The sequence below is a fragment of the Bipolaris sorokiniana genome, assembly GCF_000338995.1.
Source record: "Bipolaris sorokiniana ND90Pr unplaced genomic scaffold COCSAscaffold_2, whole genome shotgun sequence".
Taxonomy (NCBI): domain Eukaryota; kingdom Fungi; phylum Ascomycota; class Dothideomycetes; order Pleosporales; family Pleosporaceae; genus Bipolaris; species Bipolaris sorokiniana.
In genome coordinates, this window is record NW_006911896.1 from 1,489,952 (window position 1) to 1,517,918 (window position 27,967).

A 27,967-nucleotide genomic window follows, 5' to 3' on the forward strand; every position below is an offset into this window, starting at 1 on the left:
TTTCAGCCTGCATCCCCAACACAGATAGCCTGCCCGTCTCCTAGCGAACGGCCAAGCGCGAACGCGGGTGTTTGGCCGCGCCCCATGCATGCTGCTCCAGCCTACTACGTATGTGTGAATATTCTATGATCTTTTGTACATGCATGGTACATACGTGGACATATATATACATAGATAGATGGACATGCACTGTATTGTGTGTGTGTGTGTGCATGTACTATGTACACATGTCTTATGTACATGGCCCATGTGTGAAAGTATACCATCTTGTCCATGGACGTGCAGGAGGCCCGCAATGACCCAAGTGACGTAGTACACTGTCGCGCATCCAGGCTGGCCATGTTCTTTGTGCCGTGTGTCGTCGGAGTGTTGGCAGGATGTAGTGTAGTGTATTTCTACTAGACGTACTACGGATTCTGAATAGCTCAGCATGGATCCGGCCTGCTCCCTATCAGCTACTACTACTACTACTACTACTACCCAGCATTTCCTCGCGCTTCGTCGGGGTTCCAGAGCACGAGGCACGTGAGTTGGCGACGCAGGCGGCTACAGGGCCCGTGGCGGGGCAGCCTAGACATCCACGACCCATCCACCTACTGCTACTGCTGCTGCTATTTACTCTTACTCTTACTCTTACTACCACTCCCACTACTACTAATACATAAGCGCTGCATACTACTACACAGTAGCCAGCTTTATTATTTCGCATCCATGTACTACTACTAAATGCTTCTCGGCCACCATCACTACGCCTCGCCCTTCACTTTGCTCCACGTCTTGTTACTCCACCCGCTCTAGCTGACGTCCTGCCGACCTGGCCGACGCTCGCTGTTGCCCACGCCCGCATTCGCTGCCTAAAGGCCTCGGCCGCCCGCTGCTGCCATCACCATGGCCGACCAAGATGCCAACCAACAAAGCCATCCCGGCCATGACGACACCCCCATGCCAGATGCAGCGCCTGCCCCCAATGCCATGTCCGATGCTGACAAAGTGAGCTCACCCACCACCCGCCCGCCAAAGAGATCCGCTGACGCAAACATCTCTCAGATCCGTGCAAAGCGTCTTGCAAAGCTCGGTGGTCCCCCTCCACAGTCGTCCTCAACCCCGTCCGAAGCCGCCTCGTCCGCTGCTCCCTCGCCCAAGCCTGCACAATCGCAGCTACCGCCGCCCAAGCCGCAAGCCCAAACCCAAAATCCTTTCTCACAACTAGGTGTCAAACCCAATGCGCCTCCCAAGAACACAATCACCATCAAGCCCGCACAGTCTTCAAGCGGTGCCTCAGCCCCCTCACCCGCCCCAAAAGCCCAGGAAATGAGCATAGAAGCATGGGAGGATAGAACTCTTAGCAACATTTTCCGCATAACGTTGGACGAGGCACACGCCAGGGAATCACATGGGAACAAGCTCTTCTATGTTGCTGGCGCAAAGAGTGATCTCGAGGATGAGGGCCGCCCGCTTCGCTTTACCACCGACATGCTCGACTCGGTCATACTGGAGGCGGCATCCAGCCACGCCCACGGCACTGCATTAGACTATCTGCTCGCCTGCTGGAAGCGCGTCACTAGAGTCCTCAAGACCTTGACCAACAAGACCGGCCCCAGGTTTGATGTTGTCAAGGAAGCCCGAAGACTGTGCTTCAGCTACTGCATATTCGCTTTCACTATGCCAGACATGTTTGGTGAAGATGCCCCTGCTGAGAATGCAATGGCTGATCGCCTACTACTTGGTCCTGACGATGAACGCGGCATTTGTTACGAATTTCTTACTGAAGCCAGCCAGCGCATAGCCGATGATGATTCTATAAAGGAGGCGCTCGTGGGCGGCATGGAACACGTGAGCCGCCGTCTTGCTTCGGTCTCAATGAATGGTGATTATAGACAGCACATGTTGATCTTGCGGATATTCGTTCGTTTCCCACCACTTGTCGCTGCCCTCGCTCAGTCCGAGACCTTCTTGCCCGCCGACATTGAGCCCCAGCACATTGAAACCCACAGCTTCCTTGGCCCCTTTTTCCGTCTGTCTCCTATGCAGCCCGAAGTGGCTATGAACTACTTTTCGGGATCAGCAGCCATTGACAAAGGCCTTGTTGCAAATGCTCAGCGGGCGGTCCGCATGACTCTACAGACCCACCAAGAGGAGTTATTCGACATCACAAACACCTTTATCAAGAACAGGGAGTCTCGCGAAAAGATGCTCGATTGGCTAGCACTCACAGTTAACAAGAACCACAAACGGCGTGCCATGCAGGTCGACAGGAAGACGGTCTCCTCTGACGGCTTCATGGTCAATGTCACAGTCATTCTCGATCGCCTTTGCGAGCCTTTCATGGACGCCACCTTCTCCAAGATCGATCGCATCGATATTGACTATCTGCGGCGCTCACCTCGTGTCGATATCCAGGATGAAACCAAGATTAACGCTGATCAAAAAACTTCGGATGACTTTTACAGCACCAAAGCTTCGGGCACCAACAACTTCATCAGCGAAGTCTTCTTCCTGACTGTGGCAGCACACCACTACGGTCTCGAAGCGGCAAACTCCAAACTAAGCTCCCTGCAAAAAGATGTCAAATGGCTGGAGAAGGAGCTGGCTAAACTGGAACCCGAACGACCAAAGTACATGACAAACCCCGCGCAGCTTGCCCTCTTTGACAATCACATCAAGAAGGTCAAGGAGCAGATTGAGCGGGGCAAATGCAGCATACTGGCTATCCAGGGTGTTTTGCTTGATGAGACCACACAAGCTCGGTCGATGCAACTGATGCGTTATGTCATTGTCTGGCTGCTACGACTTGCTAATCCTGGGACATCATTTCCCAAGACGGAACTACAGCTGCCTCTTCCCAAGGACCAGCCAGTACAATTCAAGTGCCTCCCAGAGTACTTTGTCGAGGACATTGTTGGAAACTTCAAGTTCATCACCCGCTACATGCCTCATATCATCACAACCACCCAATGCGAGGAGCTTGTCAAGATTTGCATTGCCTTTTTGCGCAGTTCCGAATACATCAAGAATCCGTACCTGAAGTCCGGACTCGTTACCATTCTATTCCATGGAGTATGGCCAATTCCGGGGAGATCAAAGGGCGTACTAGGAGACACGCTGTTTGCGCACGATTTCGCTATGAAGCACCTGTTGCATGCGCTTATGAAGTTCTACATTGAGTGCGAAAGCACCGGGACCCACACACAATTCTTTGACAAATTTAATATCCGATACGAGATTTTTCAGGTTATCAAGTGCATCTGGCCCAATCCCATTTATCGTGAGCATCTCGCCACGGAAGCCCGCGTCAACTTGGACTTCTTCGTCCAATTTGTCAACTTGCTTCTCAATGACGTCACATTCGTCTTGGACGAATCATTCAGCGCCTTCAAGGAGATTCACGATCTCTCAAAAGAGTTGAAGAATGCGCCAGCCGACATGGATCAGACAGCGCGTCAAGAACAGGAGGAGAAGCTGTCGTCTGCACAAGGCAAGGCCAAGAGCTACATGCAACTCACTAACGAGACTGTTGCCATGTTGAAGCTCTTTACCGAGACGCTGGCAGATTCGTTTACCAAGAAGGAAATCGTCGTGCGACTGGCACACATGCTGGACTACAACTTGGAGGCTCTTGTAGGTCCCAAGAAGTCCCAGCTCAAGGTTGAAAACCCCGAGGAATACGGGTGGAACCCGCGCAACATGCTTGCAGAGCTCACTGATGTCTATCTCAATCTACAGGGTAAACAGTCCTTCGTCGATGCCGTTGCCACAGACGGACGGTCCTACCGCCCAGAGTATTGGGATGAAGCCTACAAGATCCTACAGCGCTTCAAGCTCAAGTCGCCCGAGCAAATGGAGCAGTGGCAGAAAATGGCCACCGATATTAAGGCAGCCAAGGACCAGGCTGACATGGTTGAGGCTGACCTCGGCGATATCCCCGAAAACTACGAGGATCCCCTGATGGCATCGCTCATGGAGGACCCTGTCATCCTACCGATCAGCAAACAGGTGGTCGATCGCAGCACCATCCAGTCTCATCTTCTCAGCGACCCGCATGACCCTTTCAATCGTACACCACTCAAGATTGAGGACGTGATTCCAAATGATGCTCTTCGCGAGGAGATTCAGGCCTGGAAGCAGAATCGCCTCGCCCAAAAGATGGCGGAGCGCAATGCCGGCGCAGCTGCATCAGCAAGTGAAGCTATGGATACTTCGTAGTTCCCTTTTTTGGCGATTTGTATGCGCCACGGTAATATTTTCGTATGCATTTTGAGAGAGACGAAGCGGGAAAATTTACACGGGTCATCGAATACCATGATGCTAGGGTACAGTCTTTTTGTTAGGGGCGTTTAGGATGCCCGCATCTGATGGTCGTTTTTGGGAAAGGTGGAACTTGGGGGATTCCTCATCGGTGCGTCTTTAGACAAATGTACATGCATGCTGCGTCTCGTTATCCTCGGAGGACTTCAATAAACATTTGGTCTTGGGCTGGGACACGTGAGATTTCAATGGTGGATTTCAACTTCTCCTTACCCGCCATCACCACCATACCAACCAAATCTCAACCAATTTCTGTTCACAACCTCTGTTTGCGCATGTACCATAGTTCTCCCCCCCCCCCTTTCCAACTTTTTACTTCTTTAGGACCAATTATCATCCCATCAAGGGCAACTCACGCTTATTAAATATCTATACACCCACTTGCTCACCTATTCAAACTCAACAAATCCTCCACATACCTCCTCGCATCAATCCCAATCCCCTCGGCCAACCCTTTCGGTCCCCATCCAGCCGCCGCACCCCCCATCCGCTGACTCTGTGCACTCCCATTTCCACCCCCCATACCCAGTCCACTCCACACACCACTCCCAAACCGACTCCCAGTACTCTTATGTCCATGCTGCGCTCCAGGATCTGAATCTCTCGCGCGGCGAACCAGAAAAGCTTCACGCAGATCTTGTGTATTAAATGGCGCAGACGACGCTCCTTCTATCGACGTCGAAGTCCTCGACCCCTCTTCCGCTCCCCCTTCTCCTTCTTCATCTGACTGTTGTTGTCGTTGCTGTTGCTGCTGCTGCTGCTCCCTATACTCTCGATAATGCAAGTCCGTTTCCTCAGGCACCACATGTGAAGGCGGTAGGCGCATCCAGACGACCCACCAGCCGCGGTTCGTCTTGCACGTCCTCTCTATCTCGCTTAGATTCCTGCGCGTCGATACCACTGTCGCGAGCATCTGAGAATGCACATTAAGCGCATCCAGCCTACTCCACCCCGTTTGCCGGCTGTTCAAACCCTCCGCAAGTAAGGTGCTTGGGTCCGGGATATTTGGAAGGCTGGAATACATGGTCAAGGTGCGGGGGTCGAAGACGAGGTCGTAGATTGGTTGGGTGTTTGGACCGGCCGAGGGACCGGAGCCGCCGGTTGAGGCTTCAGTTGTGTAGTGGGATGATACTGCTTGGAGGCGTTGGGCGACGTTTGTGGGGTCTGTGGATTTGTCGAGGGAGCGGTGGAGGGGGGAGAAGAAGTTGTGGATGTCGCGGTAGAAGGAGGCGACGCCGAGGGAGTGGGTGCGGTGTTCAAAGAGGAAAACGTAGATGAAGGGGCGGTGCTGCGGAAGGCTTTGTTAGGTTTTTGGTGGAGGAGAGTGGTGGTGGTNGGGGGGGGGGGGGGTTGAACTTACTATGTATACGACTGGCCGGAGCCGTGATAGTTTGCTTGTGGTTGGTGGGGGTATGTTCATCATTCGTTCGTATGGTGGTGTCTCGTCTGATTCGACGTCGGGGGAACTCGACGATGCGTCTCTGCGGTCGACCTCGACATGTATGGTTCGTAGTGGTATCCGGTTGTTCCAGTTGCCTTCGTCGTTCTCGTCGTCGACATCCAAGTCTTGCAGGTCCCCTTTGAGTCCCACGAGGAAATAACCGTTGTTCTCTAGTCGTATTTGTTGCTTTGCCCTCTCTTCTACGTGGTCCACGTCTGGTGTTGGTTCGACATATCGCATGGCTTCTGGTGAAGGACTTCGTTTCCGCATAGGTGCTGGCTCAGGCGCTGGAGTGGGTTCTGGTGCTGAAATAGCAGACTGGGGGCTGTCCGCTGTCTTCTTTCCACCCCACGCTGTGCCATAACCAAGGGTCATGTACTTTGTCCACGTCTCGGTGTCACCCAGAGACGCTAACATGGACTTGGACTCGGGCGCTGGTGAACTTTGCTCAGGTTTCTTGTTATCAACCGCAGCAGCAGCTTTGTCAAGGGAGCTTTCAGCCGCTCTAACTATGGGTGGAGGGATGCCTAGGGGTAGGGCTGAGTTCCGATTTGATGTTGCAAGGCGTGGTCTTTCGGGTCGTGTAGGGCGAAGTGATTCCGGTGTCGGTTCCTCTGATTCGAGTGCAACCCTCGGATTCCTTCTCCGCCGTTTCTTTCGATCGGAAGCTGGGTTATCACGCACACCATAGGCGTACTCGCCGTAGCAGTAGATGCTTTCTACCCAGTGCGACAAGTCTCGCAGCGACTTCCGGCTCACTGCCCCTAGACCTGAGAAGACAACACCGTCTGCAGCCTGAGCGATCCTCCCGACTCCAACCCATGGGTCCAGTTCAGAATCGTCGAGCATCCGCGGGTCCGTGGATGTTTTGGATTGCTGCAATGACGATACTTCACCGAAACGAGATACCATGGCATCAACTAGGCCGGGTGTCCTGCGGGCAAAGTCCTCCAAGACATCGCGCTCACTACTGCCCCACTCCTCTTCACCCACGCCCATACCCAATTCTCCGCCGGCTGCCAGCTTCATACCGCCAAATATATCCACCGCTGGGCTCCCGTGGAGGAGTACATCCCAATTAGACGCAAACCGTGACCAATACTTGTCGAGGATGCTGCAGAACTTGGTGCGGCCATGCTTGGCAAACATGCCCTCGAGCGTCAAGCCATGATGCAGCAGGAAGATGAGTTGAGCGCGGACGAGTTGCTGGATGAGGAGCGCCGGCGGGCTGACCTCGCGCGAGGAGTATTCAATTACAGGTTCTGTGGTGTCGGTACTGGAGTCTTTTCGGGCGAGGCCAGAGGCAGCGGGCAACTGAGTGAGATCAATAGACTGGAGCAATGTTAGTCGGCGGCAGTTGCCTCTACGAGAATGTGCATACCGCCAATATCCACCACCCATTTTCCAGCTCGTGAAGAACAATGCGCGACTTTTCTGTTTCGACCGTATCGACCGCCTCGCCATTGGAGAAACTCCTGTCGCCGGGTTAGTGCCAGCGCATACAAAGCGAAGCGGCGGTGCAGTGCCATGTGCCCTACTTTGCAAATCCCACCATGCCCTGTGCTAGGCCGACCTGGCGTAGCTTTTCATTCTCCTGATCGCGCAGATCCTGCTCTTGCTGCGCGTCTCCATTTCTGAGCTTGGCGCGTGTCTTTGCGGCTTTCGAGTAGTAAAAGACAATCTGTTGGTCGAATGTTTCATCTGATGTGCCTAGCGAAGGGTTGTAGATGGCCAAAAATGACAGCTGGGCCGGAATGACCTTGGGCACAGCCGTGGACGACATTCGTGTATGCGCCGAGGGGGCCAGCCGCGAGGCGCGTTGACTAGGCGGTCGTGGTGGCAGGAGGGTGTTGCGTCACGGTTGCAGATATGTACGTTGGTACGCAGGAATGTACATACGTAGGTGTACCCTGCCAGCCACCCGCCAACGGTCGCCCAAGACTATTTGTAGATGGGTCATGACCAGTAGAGAGCGATATGACGCCGAACCATATAAGGAGCCAAGGACATGGCCGATTGTCACTGTCATCGGAGGTGAAGATGCCCCACGACATGACGATCGTAACATGGCCGTGTCGCAGGGCGCGGCATCTTCCGAGCCCATGGCCGACTGTCTTCTTCACCTCCGAACCATGCCGTGGCGACTGCCAGGCTCGATCCGATCTCTGCTGCTCACCTCGCGGCGCCATTACGTCCCTCCGAGCTGCTCCGCCTCATTGCCTTCACCGCTGCGCATTCTCTTATGTGGATCAGATGACTTCAGTATCGCATCCTTGCGTGCTGTCGTGGACGCGAAGCGTCGGGTTCCCCAGCTTATAGATAGCGTACAGGTGCTCCATCGCGCAGCCAAGCCCACTGGAAGAGGACTGAAGACGTTGAGAGAAGGTAGACACGCCTGTCCATGGGCGACATCAAGGCCGTTGACCCAGTACAGTACCTATCAAACAGGTAGCTGTCGAAGAGCTCAGCCTATCCACCCATGCACTTGATACATTCACGGGTTGGACACCACCCGCCCCCGTAGACCTCATCATCGCCGTATCCTTTGGCCTTTTCGTGCCTCCTCGCATCCTCGCCCTTTCTCGCTATGGCGGCATAAATGTCCACCCATCACTGCTCCCTGACTTGCGCGGGCCAGCTCCAATCGAGCATACCATCCTAAAGCAGAGAAAATATACGGGTGTCTCCATCCAAACGCTCCACCCACAGCACTTCGATCAGGGTACTATTCTCGCCCAAACACCAGCCCCAGGCATTCCAGTTCCCCCAGGCATCACATCACAGAAGCTGGAGAAACAACTGGCGGACGTGGGAGCACAAATGCTTGTAGACGTGCTCGAATCGCGAAAATTCATACCACCGATCACGGATGCCGGATGGTTCGCTCAATCTGGCTGCCCTACCGACCACGCGCCAAAAATCACAAAGGCTGACCGGTTCGTCGATTTTGAGACAGACACCATGGCAGCCGTTCTTGCCAAACACCAGGCGCTCGGCGATCCATGGTGCGTGCTGCCCAACGGCCATCGCCTGATACTGCACGACGTCATTGACACGGCAACGGCCGATCGTTCCGACCGCAAACCCGGCCTGTTTATAGAGCCGAATACAAAACAACCTATGATCCAGCTTGCCTGCGGAAAAATAGCCACCCTAGTAAAGAGCACATATGAAGGGAGCAAGCATGGCCATGGCAATGCAAAGCTGGTTCGCATACTAGCTGACGGATGAGTGCCAGGATAGCCCTTGCACTTGAAAAATTGCCCGTTGATGGCTACCCGTTAGACCATTTACATTCAATTACCACCATGGTCGTCTTCCCACACTTCTTTCGCATCTTGAAAATCCTCAATCTCCTTCATCACCCTGACACACTTCGATGTCGCCGATACCTGATCCAAAGCATCCAGCAAACCCGCAGGGCCTAAGACCTCGTAGAAGAGCTCTCGCACTGATTTGCCACTTCCTTCTACAGTTCTGTTTAGCGTCTGTAGCAAATGAAGAAATCCGTCATCAGACTCTGCATCAGGCGTGGTATTCTTGACCAGAAGAGACAGCCCCTGTATCCAGCGTTCAGTTTTAAACTTTAGCACGTCTGCCTGCTGCTTGCCTTCTGGCAGCGGTCCGAAGAGGCAAAGTATGCCGTCATAGAGATCTTGGATAGTCGGAGTCGCGGGTGTCGAGAAGGATGGCTTTCGAGCTTTTTCCACTGTGGGGTGGCGTTGCCTGAAAGCCTCGTACTCCTCTTCACCAAAAGCACGGCGCCTGGCGTTGAGATCAATGGTCTCTGGAGGTAAGTCTATCTGACATACAGCACTCGATAGCTCATTTTGAACCTCCAGTGTCTGTTGCTGATTCTGGAATGGCGTCTCCGCAGCTCCAGCTGAGAACATCACTCTTTTCACAGGCCCGCCAGGTGGTCTGATTGGCAAGGCTGGGTTCAGATTCATGTCAACTGAAGCAGAACGTCGCACAAAACTCGCGTCAAAGTCAGTGCCTTTTCTGATCGGTGATGGACCCTGTACATTTGTAGCGACAAAATTTGGGTTACTTGATAGTCCCACTGGGGCCGGTGTAGTTTCAGGGACCTTTCTCGCACCCAGATCTGCTTGTGTGAGCATGTTGCGGATATCCTCAACTGTACTTTGGACTGTATCATCTGCTTCTGACTTTTTCAGCACTTGCTCTAACAACCCATGCGTCTTCTCATGGCTTTGTGTGCTTTTTTCGTCTGTAAGGGTAGAGTTTGCCCTGAGCAGTTAGCCTCTGACTGATTTGATAGCAGGGATACAGAAACTACCAGATCATAGAAGTTAGTATGAGATTGATCGCATCCGTATGCGACTTCAGCTTCTCGCGATATTGTTGCAGCGACTGTTTTTCGTAGTCCCACCGCACCCTATGCCAATTGACTTGAATACTTTTCTCCATGTCGTCTAGCGTGCGCAACTTCACTTTGTCATTGTTGGTCGCTGCATTCCCTACAGCTGCGCTCTCAACCGAACGGTATTTCTCCGTAGCGGATTCTAATTCTTGTAGAGTAGACGCGTTTATCATTGCATCTAGCTTTTCTTTGGATTTTGCTCCTCCATGCCGATCTGGTCGTGCAAGCACATCCTTGGGAGCTTCTCCCAGATGGTCCAAGGCACATTCTAGGCTAAAAAGTACATCCGCAAGTTCTTTGAGATCACGCGAGGCCGCCTTCCCTCAAGAGCTGATGCTTGAGTAGAGACCATACGCTAGTTGACTGAGGAGTACTACACATCATTAGCGTCCTCACATCGTGCGAAGCGACATACTCACTAATGTCCCCAATCGAAAACCCAAACGACATCGTTTCTTTGTTTCTGCTGTGGAGAAGTTGAGATCTGGACAGCAATGGCTTGGTGATCAGGCTGAATAACACAAAAGGAGACGCAGTTGTGCTGCTGATGCGACCCCGCTTAATTTTAGAGGCCGGTAGTTATGAGGGTTGAAAACACCTTCTCAGCCTGGCAGGCACCATCTCTCGTAGCTTGAACTTCATAACCTATTCAGCGTCCCTCATTTTCTTGTCGAGTCTTCACTTTCTCAAGACTGCAATAATGTCGTCAAGTGCGCCTACAAACCTCCGCAGAGTCGTCGTCGAGGATTTGCTAAAGACTAGGGATGTCAAGGAAGATGGATGGACTGCTACTTTCGACCCAGACTCTGGGCTGCATACCGTCTCTATGACGTTGAATGAAGATGAGTTGGTGTGGAACGGGCTTTGGAACAAAATCGAAGGTATAACATCTGCTGTCCTTCTCTCACAAATATCTTGACGACGATTAGAGTTCGGCTTCGCGAGGACTGGAGTACTTATGAATGGTGGTACCAAGTACGAAAAGGTGACATCGGAATTCCTGGTGAAAGAACACGATGAAGTGGCTGTGGTAGCAGACGATCAAGCTTCCACTCCCACCACGATAAAGATCAGTGAAACCCTGATATCACACGCAAACTCACACCACGTCCCACCCCTTGAATTCAGAATCGATGAAGCGGGTACTTCTCAGCGTGTGATACGAGACAATTGTGGATTTTGCGTGACATTTGAGCGAACTGTACGCATACCCGACGATAACAAACTACACCACCTTAGGACGGTATACGCTTTTTAGCGTAGACGCTTACTCGAAACACCTACCACAAAGTTTCAGAGAAGCAGGCGGTGTCTTCTTCTCAATGTGGCAGAGAGAAGCCATGTGGCTCAACTTCCAGCAAGGCTCTTACAAATATGCAGTACGCGTCTTCGTCGACCATGTGAATGCCATAACTGGACAAGAAATGCAAAAGGGACTGGACACTAAAGATGAGAGCAAGTTGCAGGACTATGTCGTCATACCTGGACAGGAATGGCTGGATGGTATTTGTATAGCTCCTGGTATTGTTCGTCAGTTCGTTGCCATGTCATGTGAGTATGCAGATCGAAACATCACGCGACACGTGCACTTACTACTTACTACAGTGAGTTCTGGATATACTGTCGAAGGTAAAAAAGCTTCAGAGGAAAAGCATGGAGGACTGCAGCTCGAAGTCACACCTGAAATGATCCGAGGCAAATGATTGTGGTCGTACTCAAAACAACAATACATCACATTCAAAGTTGATAACAAATACAGAAACGATGGACTGAAAGAGTCCTACACTCCTCGTGAACTTGGCTGCAAAATTGGAGATATACTGAGATCGTATCCAACCGATACAACATACCGAACGCCTTTCTGGATTCAAGACTTGGTCACGCCAGAGGTTGAGAAATTGAGCGAGAACAAGCTTCCCTACAATGTTGATCTATCTTCGGTGGCCCCTGTTAAGCTCAAAGCTGATGGTGGTACCCTACGGATGGCTTTTGAAAGGGAATGTCGTGGGGAAATTGAATGTTGCGTGCTCCCTTCACGCCGAATGTCACGCGACTCGATTTCGTTCTAACCATTCAAATCACAAACAGTAAAAGAAACTTCTGATGTACCTCTACCCGCACGTAGTCACGGAGAACCCCCATCGATATTATGGAATCATGTCCAATTGGTAGCACCCATACAGCCACGCCGTGCTAAGATGAGCATAAGAAATAGTGAAAGATATGATTTTCAGTCTCGTGAAGGTATAGACGAAGGCATCACAATGCATGCTAAGACGGAGAGCGAAGGCAAAAAAGGGTTGATTGAGCTTACCGAAACCCAAGTCAAAAACATCAAGACCATGGGTTTAGCCGCCGGAGGGAAACTAAGTACGTCGCACTATATGTTTGCTTTCCTCTGGGTCTTACTAACAATCAATAAAAGTCCAAGACATATACAAAGACAGAAATCCCGCCACAATATGGAACCACGCTACAGCACGCATCCTCTACGTGCACATGCTTGATCCCGAGAGCTGCGAAAAAGTCACACACATTGTTCCTTAGCCTCCACCCATGGACGTCAATAGGTACGTCAAGTCTGGCGGACAGTTCTGGGTTGTCGAAGAGAAAGTCGACGAGCGACTTGATGGCGGAGATTTCAACAATGTAAAGAGTGTCAGTCAGATGGATAAACATGTGGGTATAACCACGGAACTAGAATTCAATCCGGCAAGACCCAAGGTATGTACGATGTGTGAGATGCGACTATGTGACTGCATGTAAGTGCCGAGTTCAATTACCCATCCATACCTCTTCTCTCTCTTTCCTCCTACTAACAAATCAAATCCCAGCATACGCCCATACGCCTACCAATTCTGCAATATATGTATCAAAGCAATAGAGGAAGGCAGCACCATCGAACCCGGTTCCCAACAGGCAACGCCCTGGAAATGTCCCACCTGCAGCACCCCCATCTCCCATGTCGCCGGTTTCTCTGCACCCGTGAACCTACCGGGCGAGGAACCCATGCTCAGGACCAAAGTCCCCGTGAACGTGCTCAAGGTTGAAGACGGGAGAGCGAGGTTTATGAGCGTGCAGATGTCCAGGGTCTAAACTCTTCATCGTAATCAATCTCGGGACCGGGTCAGGAGATGCCAAGCGTAAAGAAGAAGGAGCAGGGAGCATACTGATAAGAAAATCAATCGTTTATCATAATTCGATTTCTAAATTTAACACCTTATCGACCGTACATGCAAAGTGCTACAAGGTCACAACCATCCCTGTACAGATAGTGAATACTAAATCCGCACCCCACGAATAAGACCCCCTTCCCCCCCTTCCCCCCCTCCCCTCCCCTCCCCAGCTAGCTTTACATCTGCATACACAGTCTAGGATTTAATGGTACGCCTCGGATATCACTAAAAAAACACTCCTGAACAAGAATGCATATTCCGTATGCCCGAGGTAATCCGGGTATCTATACGTTCCGCATGGATAGATTCAGCTCCCGATAGCTGATTGTGAGACAAGCCCAATCGAATGACGGGCGGACTAAGAAAAAAAGGCCCTAAAGCCGTCTTGGAATTACCGCCTGGGCCATTTATACCTTTGCTGCACAGACGCATAGTACATACAACCCATGCGAGTGATCCAAGGAATCCATGAAACAAAACAACGACATCGAACCATGCAAAGAAATAAATAGAAAATGATCATCAGTGTTCCCGTGCTACAGTAGCTAGTTAGTTTGGGTATTGCACTAAAACAAGCGGACGTGTATCTTAGCAGCCCAGTTTAAAAATAACAAACACCCGATCGTCACACGCTTACACCGACCTAGTCTAGAATACCCTTGCAAATAAAAACCTACTTTGTAAGAGTATCGGCGTAAGCAGGGATGTGTTGCTATGTATGTCAAGGCTAGCGGACGGATAGATACAAGAAGAAAAAGAGGCAAAAAAAATACCAACTCCCCCGGAAAGGCTCGAACTTTCAACCTCCTGATACGCTACAAGATAAATCTGTAACAGTCAGACGCGCTAGCCAATTGCGCCACGGAGGAAGGATGCGAAAACGCTGAATGCGCTTCGGTTTTGAGTTGTGATGGAGAATCCGCGTTTTGTAACATCTATAAAGGCATCAAAAATCATCTTTCCATTTGGTGTTCTATGCAAGTGGAATGTTACTTAACCTTGATCGGCTAATGAGGGGGTGGAACGGACCCACGATCCATACGTTTGTTTTAGGCGAGTAACCTCAAGCATGACTGGCTCTCGCCATAATCTAACTAATTGTACTACGGAGGACTGGGTAATGAGATGTGCAGTGTTGGGATGATGCTGTTTTCTTGTTCACGAAAGTGGGGTCAACTACACAACACAACCAGCGGTTTCGGAATCTACATTTCCTCAGTTTCGAGATTGTGTGGCTGCTTACATGAACCCCTTGCAATACTGACGGAGAATGGCCCAATTAGAACATTTGCACTAGATGCAGTCTCTACATGTAAGATACCGGTCTTCGCACGAAGGGTGAAACGCTAGTATTGCGAATTTGGGTAATGGTACAAAAATCATGTGTTTGTTTTGCGTTCTTTGTGATCAGTGCGGCGTGCGCAAAACCTGTCGTGCGTGTTCTGAGTAAAAGGTTGACTATAATGTTGTTGCTCATATGTCTGTCTAGTGCAATTGCTCTTTCTGTACCGTGCGTTTGTTATTTCTAATATACAACCAATCTTTCCCCTATCCAAACGCCATGTACTATCATCAAAAGAAATCATCTCAAGGACCTCATCTGTACACCCGTATCATCATGGTCTCGTTGCTCGTTATCATAACCCGGAGCCATGAGCCCCATTTCTTCCTCTCCATTTCCCCTCTCCCTTAGTGCAACCTTTTTCGAATGCTCCTTATTCACAGCAACATAAATCGCAGAACCTAAGATGAGTGAAGAGCCAATGATAGAAAGGGTGCCTGGCGTTGTGTCCCAAATGAGCTTGTCAAATGAAAGAGCGAACAACATTTGCATATAAACCATATTGGTAGCACGAGATGACTTTTCATATTGCAGGCCGGCTGCTAAGAGGAATTGCTGGGAACGTTAATGGAATGGAATCAAAGAGGATAACTACAAAACGTACCATAATGAAGCCGCAGATACCAAGGAATATCAAGTAACACCAGTCTGCAAGGCTGCTTGGAAGTAGAAAGCCGACCCCTGGCATGGTAAGCATAGCTACAATACTGACAATCGTACACCAGGCTCCAAAATAATTGACCGTGATGAGGGGATGGGCGCGTTTGCCTATCCAGCGAATAGTAGTGTAAGCGCCAGCAGCCCCAAAAACGCCAAGCATGGCTATCCCTACTGCCATTGCTCTTTGCTTGGGAGTTACAGATTCATAATCTGCGGCAAGGCGGTCCGGTGATGCAGTCGTTGTGTTCGCAAGTACCGAATCTGGGTTGGCGCTGGCAGGCGATATTATCTCTGGAGAATGAGAAAGAGCGGCAAAAAGGGAGGCGGGCCGCGCAATCAAAACAACGCCGAAGAGCGAGACGTATGCTGCGATCTGTTCCATCCGGGTAAACGGTTCATCGATAAGGTAGGAGCACGCCCAGCATGCAAGACTAGGTGCAAGAAAAGTGATGACTGTTGCATCAGCAAGGGGAAGATACATTAAAGAATCTGCGATAAGTCAGCACTATGATCTATCATCAATGTTAATGGATACTATAGTGAAAAGTCCAGGAGAACGTAAACAAGGCTCCCCAGAATAGGTGTAAACTCCGAGACTAAGCCAAGTCGGAAGTCTGAACAAACCCTTGCACCCACATGGATAAACCATGAGTGGAGTTCCTTACTTACAATACATGCCGAACACTCCAAAGAAGCCAGTCAGACCTCGGGCTATCAGTAGCGGGCGTACTTCCTTCATACCGAACGGAAAGTGGTCCGTCTTCTTATACCACATATACAGAGAAGAACATAGGACTGTTATGCTCATCCTAGCAAAGAGTATCTGGAACGGATGATAGCCATTGCCTATGTTGCAATTAGCAAGCATAAAAACTTAACTTCAGAGGAAACAATCTACCATTATTGCCTTCCATTTCCAACATGCGTGTTGTGACATTCATCAGTGTGCCAAACAGCTGCGAAATCAAAACGAGAGCTAAACCTTTGTTGGCTATCCACGAAGCTTGTATCTTGCCCTTAAAAGTCCGTGGGGGGCTAGGCGACCGAGAAGACTGCCTCCCATAACAAAAAGGACCACGATCTGGGATTCGGCCAGTCCGTACATTGTTGGAGTCGTCTATCGAGACCAAGGAGGGATCTGGGGACGGCACACGAATTGCCCCGCGATTAACCGTTAGTGTGTTTTCGGCCTTATCCCCGGGTTTAAGACGAGGCTCAGCTGCGAGTCTAGGCTCTTGGTGTTGCTGTGCAGTCTTGTCATTGTCTGCGATGAATTTTGGGGGTGTCGGCTGGTCCATGGTGTCTGGCGTGATAATCCGGACAGATGGATGGAGGTCTGTGACGAAGATATTGAGACATAGTGGAAATTGAACGAAAGAGTGGTGGGTTAATCAGCTGTAGACGCCACGGGAAAATGAGGAAGGCGGCTATCAAGTCAACGAGTCACAATCATCGACAACGCAGCGGCCCCCACAGTTCCCCATCTTTTCCCATTGATTGCCATTGTTCCCCATACGTTCGTTCCATGGCGGACTCGCTAGCTTGCGGAAATATTTGTACTTTAATCGGGAGTGTACCAGATAGCTCAAGTCCAATTCTTAGCGATTCATCAGAATTCGCCGTGGCTCCAGACGACGTCTTCATGATGACGTCCGTTCATGCACGTGACCACACGTGATGTAACGTGATGAAATCACCAAGCATATTTTCTTTAGTCCCCAACCATTCAATCAAAGCAAGGAAATGACGAAAGACTCTTGGATCTTACGTCAGTGAAAATTTACGGTAAGCTATCTGGGTCTGGATCTCAGAGTTACCAATAGCTATGTGACCGAGAGGCGGCGAAATCCGATCTTACTACCTATCCACCACACTACCAGCTTTCCATCTCTATAGATAGATTATACCGATAAACGAGGTCTTTTTAGCTCACACACCTCACTAACGCCATTTGCATAGCCGTACAATTTCCTCATCAACTCACATATTAGACAAGTATTCCGTAAGTAAGCCCTGGCCCATTCTTAGACTAGAACACCATAACTAGCTCTAGTACATTTTTTCGTTAGGTGTAGTATCATACACCATACATACAAGTAAGCCCTGCCAGTACCGTAGCCTGGCCAGACCTTTTTGTCTTGTGTAAGCAGTTCGGTCTGACCAGAGTAATCCGGCCGGCCCTTCTATTGATTGCCACAAGGCAAAACACACCATTTCGCAAGCCACAGGCATTTGCGCCGAGGCACCGAAACTTCAAAAAATAAAGTTTCCCTAAGGCTTTGGCATCAAGCCCCCCAGAAAGTGGGCTGATGTTCTTCTGATGATCGACTATTCATTACTTCTAGATCTCCTTTTATTCCCGCCACAGCATGGGGATGCCGGGAAATTAGGCCCAAGAGTCCCTGCAGTACGTGCATACTTTGGTCTCCTGGGAGAGGGGTTCAAAATAAAGTCTGGGAAATGTATACGTTATATTACCGCATAATGCGTGCGGAAGTGGGGAGGGGTTGCTCATCCGATCGATGGCTTATGGTACTAGTCATGCACAGTGAAGTGACACGGCCAGACATGCGACTCGCTCACATTTCGTGCATGCACCGTCGCAGAGGGACCATTGACCTGGTATTGGATGAAGGCGCTTTCTATTATGATTGGTCGAGGCGTATAACTGCTGTGATGGCGAAAGATTGGGGGACGTGAGCCATAGCTATTCCCAAACCAGGTGGAATATGGCTATCATCACTTGGTCGCTGGTGGCTGAGTATACAAGGTTTCTCAGCTGCGACTCCAGCTGCGCACAACGATGATGGTCATAATACCAAGGAATGGTAGGTATATACTAAATATGCAAGAGTGTGTGTGCATGTTCCAGCAACAGCGCTAGTCGGCCGTTTTCGATAGCGGGCCGCGGCATGGTTTAGGCGTGGAGCGGCGTGTGGTCATCACTTTCACGCTCAACACCACGAGCTGCCACATCGCTTGTCTGCCTCCAAACCCTATTTCTTTGTCACAAAGTACAGCTGAATCGTTTGTCCCGACCTGTCAATTACTTTACTCGTCCGCGCCCGCCCGGCTATTCCGAATGTTAAATCTGGGATCTCCATAGGGTTGAGAGTAGGCGAGTATTGGAATCGCGACAGCTGTCAGTAGCGATACGCGAGTTTTGTCTACCGATCACAGCACCAGCCTGTATGTGCCAAGTTCGTATATGTATGCAGTTAGCTGCGAGTTCCAATGGCTTACAATCGACAACCGATAACCCGGATGGTGACAGGAAAGGGCGTATCTTGAAGGGGCATTTGGGATCGACAACCAAAATTCGAGGCGTGTTCGGTATTCATGGCTAGAAAACACGGCAGTGTGAACCATGCCTGGCGTGCCGTGAGAGGCTGTGGAATTCGCTTTTTTTGTAGCGCCGATACATAATCCCGTCCAATGGTCATGGGTCTTTTCACCAAATCCGGATTGCATTTCCCCAATACGATTGATCTGCCTCGGGGTAGTACGCAATGCCTGTGAGCCAAAAAGGGCGGGCTGCAAGGACAAAGTGCCGAGAAGTGTAGGGCCGGAGTTTGAATTTTTCTTTCTCGTCCAGAGCTATGACATCATGATGCCGAGGAGCAAAACTTTAAAGATTTTGAACTGCATCCCCTGGAGCGGTGGGTAGGTGGTCAGGCCGGAGGCCGCGGGGCCCCTTCAGCTCGTGTCGCGTGAGGTATATGACAACCTCGAAATAATGCATGCAAGGCCTAGCAGCAACGCGGCCGTGGTCCAAAGCGCATTACCCGCGTTTCAGGCTTGCCACGAGGGGACGCGGCGCCTGCACGGATCCACTGCAAATCTCCCGCTTACACGCACCCCACGGGAGCGCGCGCGTCAAAGCAAACGACGACGCTTGTGCTTAGGTCCAGACGAGTTAGAAATTGCCATTTAAGCGCGCCAATGCAACTACCGACATGTTTGCCTCCGACGCCGAAAGCAGCCAAGCGCCTGCAATTGCCCGCCGAGAAAGCATCGTTGGTCGCTTTGTACTTATCTGAGGCGTGTGATATTATAGTAGTACCAAGTAAGGTACAATATGCGACCTAAGGCGTCTGCTTTTTCTGCACCTATTCCCCACATCTTCGCCTTCGCTTGTGCCTGCGACCGGGTTTCAGGTGAGCCTACTTACTCACACAAAGAACCCGGTCATAGCAAGGACGGATATTATCGCTCCAACTGCGCAAGAGACGACATGCGTACCCAGACGGGGGCCGCTTCGCAACGCCACTAGCCACAGCACTACAAGACTAGTTTAGAAAAGAAGAACACAGCACAAGGGATGCCGTTTTGCTGCGCCGCATGCGTTAGGCTCTGGTTACGCCCGGCGCGGTGAAATACTGTCAAATCACGTCGACCGTGAGATGCTCTCTCCTCCTCCCCGATGCCTGGCTATGATGTACAGTACATGCATATGTACTTATATGTAGCCCGTCACAAGTCGCCTTCGGGTACATGCAACCCCGATTTTCTGTGCATCCAAAAAAAAAAAGATTGATATTTGGGGGGGGGGGCGGGTTGAGGCGACAGCTGCATGAACATGGACTCTCAGGCGGCAGATGCCTTGGTGTAAGCGAAAGTTTACACGGTTGCTAAGGCTTTCGCCTAGAAGACTACTTTGCTTGGCAAGGGCCTGTTCTGCATATAAGATTTGCAAATTGACATACTGTGGAACTTTGTAACCCACAATCGATGTGGTGGTCAAAGAACACGGAGATTTAGTGGCGCAACCGTGACGCGTTTTTGGCTTAGGAATGCACGAATGCCCAGGAGCCAGACACAAAGTGTGGCGGAAGGGAGATACCTAATATGTCCATGCTTTTTTTTTTGGCCTTCTTGTTGTTTAATTTTTTTTCCTCTGCGGATGCAGTCGCTGCAGCCGCATGTCGCGTAAGAGACACCGCTTTTGAATGGTGCATTCGTAAGAGCCCCTTCGAATCAGTAAGATCGACACGCTTCGAGCATCATCCACAGCACGATCAACAGCGCGCATGGCTTGCGTTTTTTGGTTGCTGATCAATAGCGTAGTGTGACAACAGAGATGTGTGCATGCACTATACATGCGGTGGAACTACCAAGTTAAGCGAACTACTATAAATGAAGAAAATGAAAGACATCGCTTCCAAGCGCATTGCCCCCCTATCCCAAAGCGACATGACAGTTACCGGTTTGTTACCAGACGTGGAAATTTCCATGGCACCAGCAGAAAACTGCCCCAAATGCCCCTGCTCGCATGCTATGTCGTATTGTCTGCCCATCTAAATGTACTGCTTACACAGCATCGGTAGACTTTCCTAGGCTACTCCCACACTGCTCTTCTCCTACTCCCTACCTTCGTCAAAGTTCTCGCCTAAGCGGGTCCCCGCCCTAGTCTTGCCTCGATTGGCTTTGCCGCAAATTCGCGCACCCCACCGTGACCGGCGCGATTGACCTCCTGCCCACGGGCAGCGGAAAAGGTGCTTTGACCGCGTACTTGACCGCCGTAACTTTCACTGTCATACACGACCGATTCGTCGGCCGCTACAATACTCCTTTCGTATAGTTCCTCATAAAGGGGTCTTGCTGACCAGACTTGCCCAGCTAGGTCGGGGACACGTGTGCTATCCTGGACCACAGTTCCCTCATGTGCAGTGTCAACGCTGCAAAGCGTCATATGCTGCTCTATGCTACTTGAGCCATACGACTTCCCGTCGTGTGCTGTGCCATTCCGCGAGTTGTTCCTGCTGGAGCCAATAAAAGTACGTCTAGGAGAAAACACTGTTGGCAAGCGAGTATAGCCAAACGTCTTCCAACTGTTAGGAAATGCTAGGTCAGCCAGCTGCTGCACCTGTTTTCCTTGCTGCATGCTTGCATCAATGCTGACACTGGCGTCCGGCGCGGTATTGTAGGATGAATGGGCCCAAAGAGGATACTCGAAACTCGTCGAGTAACCCGCTAGTGTAGCTTGTTTACCAGCAGTAAACTGGCGCACAACATGATCGTTTGCCGTATTGCTCAACGATCCAATATTGGAAAAGGTTAAATTCTGGCTCCATATGGCCGTCCTTCGTCCATCGGCAGTATCCAGTGTCGACTCGATGTATATGCTGCGTGATACTTGGACCGAGTAAGTCAAAGAGGAAACGCCCTTCGTTGCAGAGGTCAGTTGAATAGAAGCGACTGAGTCCAGGACGGGTCCCGTTCCCGTTAGAGGCGTGTTGTTTGCGTCAAGCCAAATAAAGACTTTGTCAGTGACGACCCAGTTTGATTCAATAGCTGTCGTGAACGTGCCCCTGCCATTTCCATCATCGTCGATGCCAAGAACTTGAATTTCGAATGTATGATCTTTTCCGTCATTGAGTAATGTTATGAAAGGTGTAATGTCGATTTCGTCATCTTGAAGGTCGAATGCATCGATTCCTACTATTGGTCGCTATAACGTTGGGATAAAGCCTCTAGTAAAGATGACTGGAAAAGGCCAAGCAACCCCAGCCAGCTGCCCATCAATGAGGAGTTGAATCTCTCGGAAGGGCGAGTGACCACGTATCGATGTGTATTCCCAAAAAACATTGGTGTCGGAAGAAAGTACGTGGGTCCACCAGAATTCCTCGTCAGCTTGTCCGCAAGCGGAGATGGTCACCACGGCATTCTTAGCATTTCGCGGCAACATGATGGTGTCGACTGCTCTAGTTTCCGGTACGATAAATGCGCTTGGGGAATCATCAACAGACCTCCGAGAAGAGATTGGAATGATGACATCTGCTGGCTCAATCTCGTCTTCCGCGGTAAAGAAGGTTGCCGTCAGCGTCGTAGTCCAGGAGCCAGTATATGCATCATCAACGATGTTTCCTAGATCAAAAATGATTTTATGTGGCTTCTTGAACAGGCTCAAATAGCCGCTCATGTCTTTGACGTAGGACCAGATGATGCCAGTCTTCGTCGGCTCTGCAGTCGAAGTCCGAAAAACCTCAATGTCATCAAGGAACATAAGGCCGAGCCTGTCAAGCTGTAGGCCGGCGGAAGTGACCGTAAAGTTGAAAGTAACCCTGTTGAACCTGCAGTCGGGTGGGTTGTAATCACCGATAAATGGCTGGCCGTAAGAGAAGGTGAAAGTGTGCTTCATGATAATCTGTTGACATTCGTCCACTGGACTGAGGATTGGTGGCATGGGCTGTAGGCACTGGAGTAGGGGAGGGTGCTTCTTCGAGCCCTTGTAAACATCGGCGGATTGGGACAGGGTGATTAGTATTAGAAACATTGTTATGAGGACGGAGCTAGGTGTTGCTCGTCCAAGTGACGCCGCGATCAGTTCTATAAATCCACCATAACGCCATCCAAAGACTCCATCGCTCTCGTAACTCCGACCATGCATGATGCCCCAAGTCGTTTCGAGGACTGGTCGGCAGTGGTATGATGCTCAAAACGCCGTAAACTCCGTACTCAGAGGTATCTTGAGAAAGTAAAAAAAAATCCAGGTATATAGGTGCGCCATCGAAACCCAGAAGAAGCAAATCGGGTGGATTTATGACTGTTTTCTGACGAGTGTGAGCGCTAGTACTTGGCAGTAGGAAGGTGTTGCGTACCTTAACAATCAATAGAGGGCCAGGCGGTGTCTCGTCAAACAAGCAATAAATGGCGATTTGAGACAGTAATGGCTGCAGCGAAATTTAAATGCTAGCTGGCACAGTGCGAGAAGGCTGACCGTGGTTGGGTGGGGTGGACTATTGGCTGCCCTTATGATTGTCCCAAAAGCGCTTAGTGGCGTTTCGTACGATCTCGTTGTCTCCAAACCGTGTGCGATAGTAGTTCAAGAGAGCAAATTCGTCTGGGGGAAGAACATAGGATCCAGGATGAGCGTTTAGTTTTGCCCAGACTTCGGCGAGGCGTTTTTCGAGAAATTGAGCCAGGCGCTGGTCGACACCGCCTTCACTGTTCTGAGCAACGTTGACGGCCTGGCCGAGGGAGAGGTAGCCATGGCCGGCTATATGTTCAGTGTTACCACCCATGTCTGCGGTGGGATTGTTGGTAGCAATGGTGACCGAGATGGTGATAGTGCAGTGTAGAGTAGAGTAGAGTAGTGTGTGTAGAGCAGAATAGTGTAGTGTAGTGTAGTGTAGTGTAACACGAGGTAGATTGGCTGGCTGGCGCAAGTGTAAACCAAAGAGGAAGGAGCGAGTTGGGTGGGAGGAATGTGGTAGACTGGGCTTTGTGCAAGAGATGGGTGGCAAGATAAGGAGCGTCGTGTTTAAAATAGGGTCAAGCAAGAAGAAGGCAATGGGTAATAGTGTAACACAAGGCATGGACGTAGCGCGGTCAGTGGTATATATAGTAGAGGGTATTAACAGGCAGGCACATGGATGAGACGAATCCACGTGGAGAAACAAGCAGATCCTGAGCAAGAAGCTCATGCAGCTACGCAAGGTATGAGCCTAGACGAAGCCTCAAACAGTTGGCTCCGGGAGCGTGCCGTTTTGGGCGCTGTCAAGCTGTGAAGCGAAGGAATGGGTGTAACACACCAGAGCGCAGCATCGTCCCGCCGAACAATGTGAAAGCGCGTGCCGGGGTCCTGGGCGGCAGGGAAGTCGCCAACGGCGCCGAGGAGGGCAGGGGGCAGGGGGTAGGGGCCTGGCAGGGCAAGCGCAAGGGCTAAGAGGGGGCAAGCGCGAAGGACAAGAGGGCAAGGGCAGGCAAGGGCAAGCGCAAGGGCCGGGCAGGTGCGAGCCTGGTAGCCTGGGAGCCTGGTAAGCAGGGGCAGGGAAGATCAACTCCAGAGTTTAGCCGAACGGGCAGGGGGGCGCGCGACGCTGCTTGCTGCGCCGTTCAAAGAAGGAACCGCCCTTGTGCCATGTCTTGGGACAGCGGTAGCAACAGGAACTGCTCGTGACCCGCCGCCAATCAGCCCGCGCCTGCGACTGCAACGACACCGACCAGGCCCAGGTAAATGAATAATGGTGTCCCCGTCACTCGTCAGCTCAGCACCTAAAGTCGGCCTCAAGGTTTGAGACTGGTGCGGTTGCAGGGGGGTGGCCACGCCGAAAACTTTAATTCTTCGACTTGCAAACCTTCGCATGGCCTCGCAATCAAGTGACCGAGCCGTGTTGCAACTGTCTCTGACACAGTTATAGGAGAATGCGAAGGGGCGAGCTATATGCCTGCACACGACGAGCACCACCACCACTCGCCCATACCGACTGCTACTAAGTACATTTTGGCATACTACCACTACACTACACTCCCAGCATGACCGCTGCGGCACCGGCCGACTACCCCTCGGACGGACGGTCGGACTGGCTGACTAATTGACTGGCCGTGCCGTCATACCCTGCATCCTCTCTCCCCATGAGGCAATTCAGCGTTGCCAGCAGCCCCCGGAATGGAAGCATCTCTCGTCGCCAGGCATGAGCTTGCTACTAACGAATGAGTCGCCGACTACAGAGGCCAGGGGCGTCATGAGTGATACCTTGTCAGAACGGATTAGGCTAATTAAGACGTTGGACGCTGTTAGAGGCCGGCTGTGTCCGTAGGATTCCAACGCCCTTCACCACTCTCATCCAGTCGTTCCAAGACCTTTTCGGTCCCAAATGGGCTCCCAAATGGGCGCCCACCCACTCCCATTACTCGGACACGAGCCCATGCTCGGCCACAATGACAAGGCTCGCAGTCGTGAAACGGTCGTGTTGGGCAAACTTGGGCAAATGAAGTCCTCTCCTGTTCCACAACGGGGGCCATGGCTACCGCCGAACAGGTTTGCGAACAGAATCTGAGTGTGGGCCCCGCACTACTCATTCCCTATACACAAAACTACGCCTGCTGCCCCGCAATTTAGAATTCGCTATGCATCCTCTGTCCACTTGAACACGGCACGCGATCGTCGATGCCGGTGCAATAGCCCAAATCCATTGTGATAGTAGTGGTATTTGTACACACCATACACACACTCACACGCGCGCATTATAGTACTAAGGACTGTAACTATGTGGCCAGCACCTTATGGGCGGCCGCGCCACATGCCTGGGTTGGCTCAAGCGCGCCCGGAAACCTGACTGACCGGCCCCCTGGTAAAGTACCGTAATGGTGGTCGTAATAAGCAAGCGAGCGTGAAGGAGTCGAGCATGCAGCCCATGCATGTGCGTGCACCGCGCCCACGTTCCGTCTGCAGCGAGAATATCCGGCTAGGCCTATTCAGACGAGGCCTGCAACAGCTGTTTGGGAGGGAGACACGCTTCCAGAGTTCCAGACGAACATCATGGCTATACACCGGCTAATGCACGCTGACGCTTCTGTCAACCAGCTCTGCGCAAAGCTGCGCAAGACGGCAATAACCTGGTCTTCTCTTGGATCGCTGTGTTAACGGTAATGCGCCGCCACCATGGTTCCCTGGAGACCATGCGCTTTGATGGAGGGAGATTGGGGTCCGATTTGGCAACCACAAGTCGAAACGTTCCTGGGTCTTTGACTTCGCTTCCGCCGCCACCTATGCCTCACACCACCAGGGAACCTCGATCTGCTGTCTCGTCGCCTTCCGGCTTGCACTTCAGACACCATCTCATCACACGCCTGCCCACCTCCGCAACTCGGGGTCGAAGCGCCGAGCATGGCCGCGTCACCGAAGCCGAGTGTCTGTCCATTGTCCTTCGTCCGGCCGTCAACTTGCTGGACTTTTGGAATGCCGCCACCCAAGGAAGGTCTTGCGTGCCCCGACCTAGCCTGCCCTGCCCTGCCCGGTCTTCGAGACGAGAGCATGCATCCGACAGGACCGTCATCCGCTGCCACGATGTCTTTGATAGTCGCGCGGCTCAGCGTCGTGCGGCTCCGTATCGGACCCTCAGCGGTCGATCGCGGGCCGGCACTACGTTGTTCAACTCGATCCTATTCTCGGGCAGATGCAGATGCAGATGCAAAATAATATTATTAATAATTCGCACCACATCTGGTGGTCCAGACGAGCCAATCCACACTCTTGCGGTCTCCCCGAGCGGAATGGGGCGCTCGGCAGCGGAACAGTTCTCGGACCTGGCAAAACTATTATTCCGGCGGCGTACCCCGTCCCAAAATCCCAGGCTCCAGTGACGCTGCATCGACGTCGGTTTTGGCATGGACTTCTGGAACACCACACGCCGTATCCGAGTCTGAAACGACTGACGCCCACGTGAGTAGCGTTTCACTCACCTCTACCCTCCTGAGCCACTCATGCAATGAAGTCACGCGTCGCACGCATCGGGCCTGGCCAGCTGCTGTTCGGCCACACTGCCAGAAGCCGCACAGTACAGCCAGCATCACCCTTCCTGCGCAACTTCTTCACCTCCACCCCACCCACGGCCCGCCTGCGCTCCGTCAATGAGACCATCGAGCGAAGCGCCCTCTCCCTCTTCCGCTGCCAGCGCCTCGCTCTCGCCCGCCGCTTCCGCTCCCTTCGCCTCAAGAGTGACAGGCCCAATGCCCAGTCGCACAACCCCACACCCCACTTAGGTAGCCCAGAACCAGCTCCTTCTGTATCGCAGCGCCTCAAGAAGCTCTCTCGTGAGTATGGCTGGACCGCGCTTGCCGTATATCTGGGCCTGTCCCTGCTCGACTTTCCCTTCTGCTTCTTAGCAGTGCGTCTACTTGGAACCGATAGAATTGGCCACTATGAGCATGTGCTGAAGGATGCGCTCTGGAGCGTGGTGCGCCTAGCTTTTCCCAACGCGGGTAGAAAGTCAGCCGAAGCAAGTGCAGATGAAGGCGTTGCAGAAGCCACTGACAGAGACGGTTATGTGGAAGCTGGAAGGGCTGCGGGACACAATGGTGGCGCAGACGCTTGTATGCAAAACCCCTCCTTCTATTGTGAACATCTGGCCATGGCTGACAAGTATTGCAGCAATCTGGACCCAACTTGGTCTAGCCTACCTTGTTCACAAGTCTCTAATCTTCTTCCGTGTGCCACTGACTGCCGCCGTGCTGCCCAAGGTCGTAAAAACCCTGAGGAGCTGGGGGTATAATATTGGCACGAGGAAGCCTAGATCCCCACCCGCCTAAATGTCAGAATCGGCCAAGTGTCGATAGTTGCCTGACAACCGCAATGTCGACAAGGGGCTATATGAGAGTCCTAACTTGTAAAATTTAATGTATTCACGACTCTGTAACAACACACATATATACATGTAGGATATGGATATAAGACAAGCACCCTTTCTATGTTCTGCCTCATGCGCACTTACCGACACGGCGGTTTTTGTCTTCGATCTCACTCTAGGTACTCGAAGCCTGATGCTGCACTCTGATGAACACAAGCGTACAAGCGAGAGCGTTTCATTGTTGCACCACCGCTCGCCAAAGCCTGTTAGCTTACTTAGGCAACCAGCAGGAGCCGCCCCCACATATTCATCAAGAAACCTAACAAGCCGCCCTTTAGCTAAAGCGTTTGTCAGAAGATACACTCATCGGTAGATCTGGGCGGCATAGCGAGCTCGCAAAGCCAAGCTAGTATTTCAGCCCCCAGTGGGCAACCGAGAGGGCAACGGCCCTAGTTGCCATGCATGACATACATGTGCCGATCGTAGCTAAACCTTATCTCAATCATAAATAACACCAATTACATTGTGAGGGTGGTGCCGGAGATGCTGGTGGTGGGTTACCGAAGCTAACCCTGTGAATCGGAAGCC

The 27,967-nt window shown here is 51.5% G+C and overlaps 8 protein-coding genes and 1 non-coding gene across 9 annotated transcripts; 4 read left to right on the top strand and 5 right to left on the bottom strand.

The window, feature by feature from the left end:
* Positions 1-888: 888 nt before the first annotated feature.
* Positions 889-4,203, top strand: COCSADRAFT_79983 (uncharacterized protein; the record flags this gene model as incomplete). The annotated part of the gene is made up of 2 exons (XM_007697824.1): positions 889-990; positions 1,048-4,203. 2 exons carry the CDS (start codon positions 889-891, stop codon positions 4,201-4,203), a joined length of 3,258 nt encoding a protein of 1,085 aa, XP_007696014.1.
* Positions 4,204-4,446: 243 nt separating this feature from the next.
* COCSADRAFT_272350 (uncharacterized protein) lies at positions 4,447-7,626 on the bottom strand. Its single transcript, XM_007697825.1, has 4 exons — positions 7,285-7,626; positions 7,128-7,221; positions 5,666-7,078; positions 4,447-5,593 (listed from the first exon to the last, which is right to left on the bottom strand). The coding sequence occupies exons 1-4, from the start codon at positions 7,527-7,529 to the stop codon at positions 4,691-4,693; spliced, it is 2,655 nt and encodes an 884-aa protein (XP_007696015.1). The 5' UTR covers positions 7,530-7,626; the 3' UTR covers positions 4,447-4,690.
* A 252-nt stretch (positions 7,627-7,878) lies between these two features.
* Positions 7,879-8,977, top strand: COCSADRAFT_79189 (uncharacterized protein; the record flags this gene model as incomplete). The annotated part of the gene is made up of 2 exons (XM_007697826.1): positions 7,879-8,131; positions 8,181-8,977. The coding sequence occupies 2 exons, from the start codon at positions 7,879-7,881 to the stop codon at positions 8,975-8,977; spliced, it is 1,050 nt and encodes a 349-aa protein (XP_007696016.1).
* Positions 8,978-9,094: 117 nt separating this feature from the next.
* On the bottom strand, positions 9,095-10,580 carry COCSADRAFT_22848 (uncharacterized protein; the record flags this gene model as incomplete). Its single annotated transcript, XM_007697184.1, has 4 exons — positions 9,095-9,138; positions 9,162-9,997; positions 10,047-10,398; positions 10,550-10,580. The coding sequence occupies 4 exons, from the start codon at positions 10,578-10,580 to the stop codon at positions 9,095-9,097; spliced, it is 1,263 nt and encodes a 420-aa protein (XP_007695374.1).
* A 218-nt stretch (positions 10,581-10,798) lies between these two features.
* COCSADRAFT_349902 (uncharacterized protein) lies at positions 10,799-13,347 on the top strand. The gene is made up of 9 exons (XM_007697827.1): positions 10,799-11,011; positions 11,060-11,272; positions 11,370-11,681; positions 11,736-11,759; positions 11,874-12,101; positions 12,219-12,500; positions 12,556-12,656; positions 12,678-12,892; positions 12,965-13,347. The coding sequence occupies exons 1-9, from the start codon at positions 10,831-10,833 to the stop codon at positions 13,224-13,226; spliced, it is 1,818 nt and encodes a 605-aa protein (XP_007696017.1). The 5' UTR covers positions 10,799-10,830; the 3' UTR covers positions 13,227-13,347.
* Positions 13,348-14,082: 735 nt separating this feature from the next.
* Positions 14,083-14,175, bottom strand: COCSADRAFT_t17. The gene has a single exon. It is a non-coding gene; the product is annotated as a tRNA-Asn (tRNA).
* A 573-nt stretch (positions 14,176-14,748) lies between these two features.
* Positions 14,749-16,676, bottom strand: COCSADRAFT_108869 (uncharacterized protein). Its single transcript, XM_007697828.1, has 4 exons — positions 16,207-16,676; positions 15,978-16,154; positions 15,253-15,797; positions 14,749-15,203 (listed from the first exon to the last, which is right to left on the bottom strand). The coding sequence occupies exons 1-4, from the start codon at positions 16,604-16,606 to the stop codon at positions 14,889-14,891; spliced, it is 1,437 nt and encodes a 478-aa protein (XP_007696018.1). The 5' UTR covers positions 16,607-16,676; the 3' UTR covers positions 14,749-14,888.
* A 3,702-nt stretch (positions 16,677-20,378) lies between these two features.
* COCSADRAFT_196351 (uncharacterized protein) lies at positions 20,379-23,332 on the bottom strand (the record flags this gene model as incomplete). Its single annotated transcript, XM_007697829.1, has 4 exons — positions 20,379-20,781; positions 20,821-21,759; positions 21,796-22,536; positions 23,099-23,332. 4 exons carry the CDS (start codon positions 23,330-23,332, stop codon positions 20,698-20,700), a joined length of 1,998 nt encoding a protein of 665 aa, XP_007696019.1. The 3' UTR covers positions 20,379-20,697.
* Positions 23,333-26,267: 2,935 nt separating this feature from the next.
* Positions 26,268-27,512, top strand: COCSADRAFT_33322 (uncharacterized protein). The gene is made up of 2 exons (XM_007697322.1): positions 26,268-27,125; positions 27,184-27,512. Exons 1-2 carry the CDS (start codon positions 26,522-26,524, stop codon positions 27,339-27,341), a joined length of 762 nt encoding a protein of 253 aa, XP_007695512.1. The 5' UTR covers positions 26,268-26,521; the 3' UTR covers positions 27,342-27,512.
* The last annotated feature ends 455 nt before the right edge of the window (positions 27,513-27,967 follow it).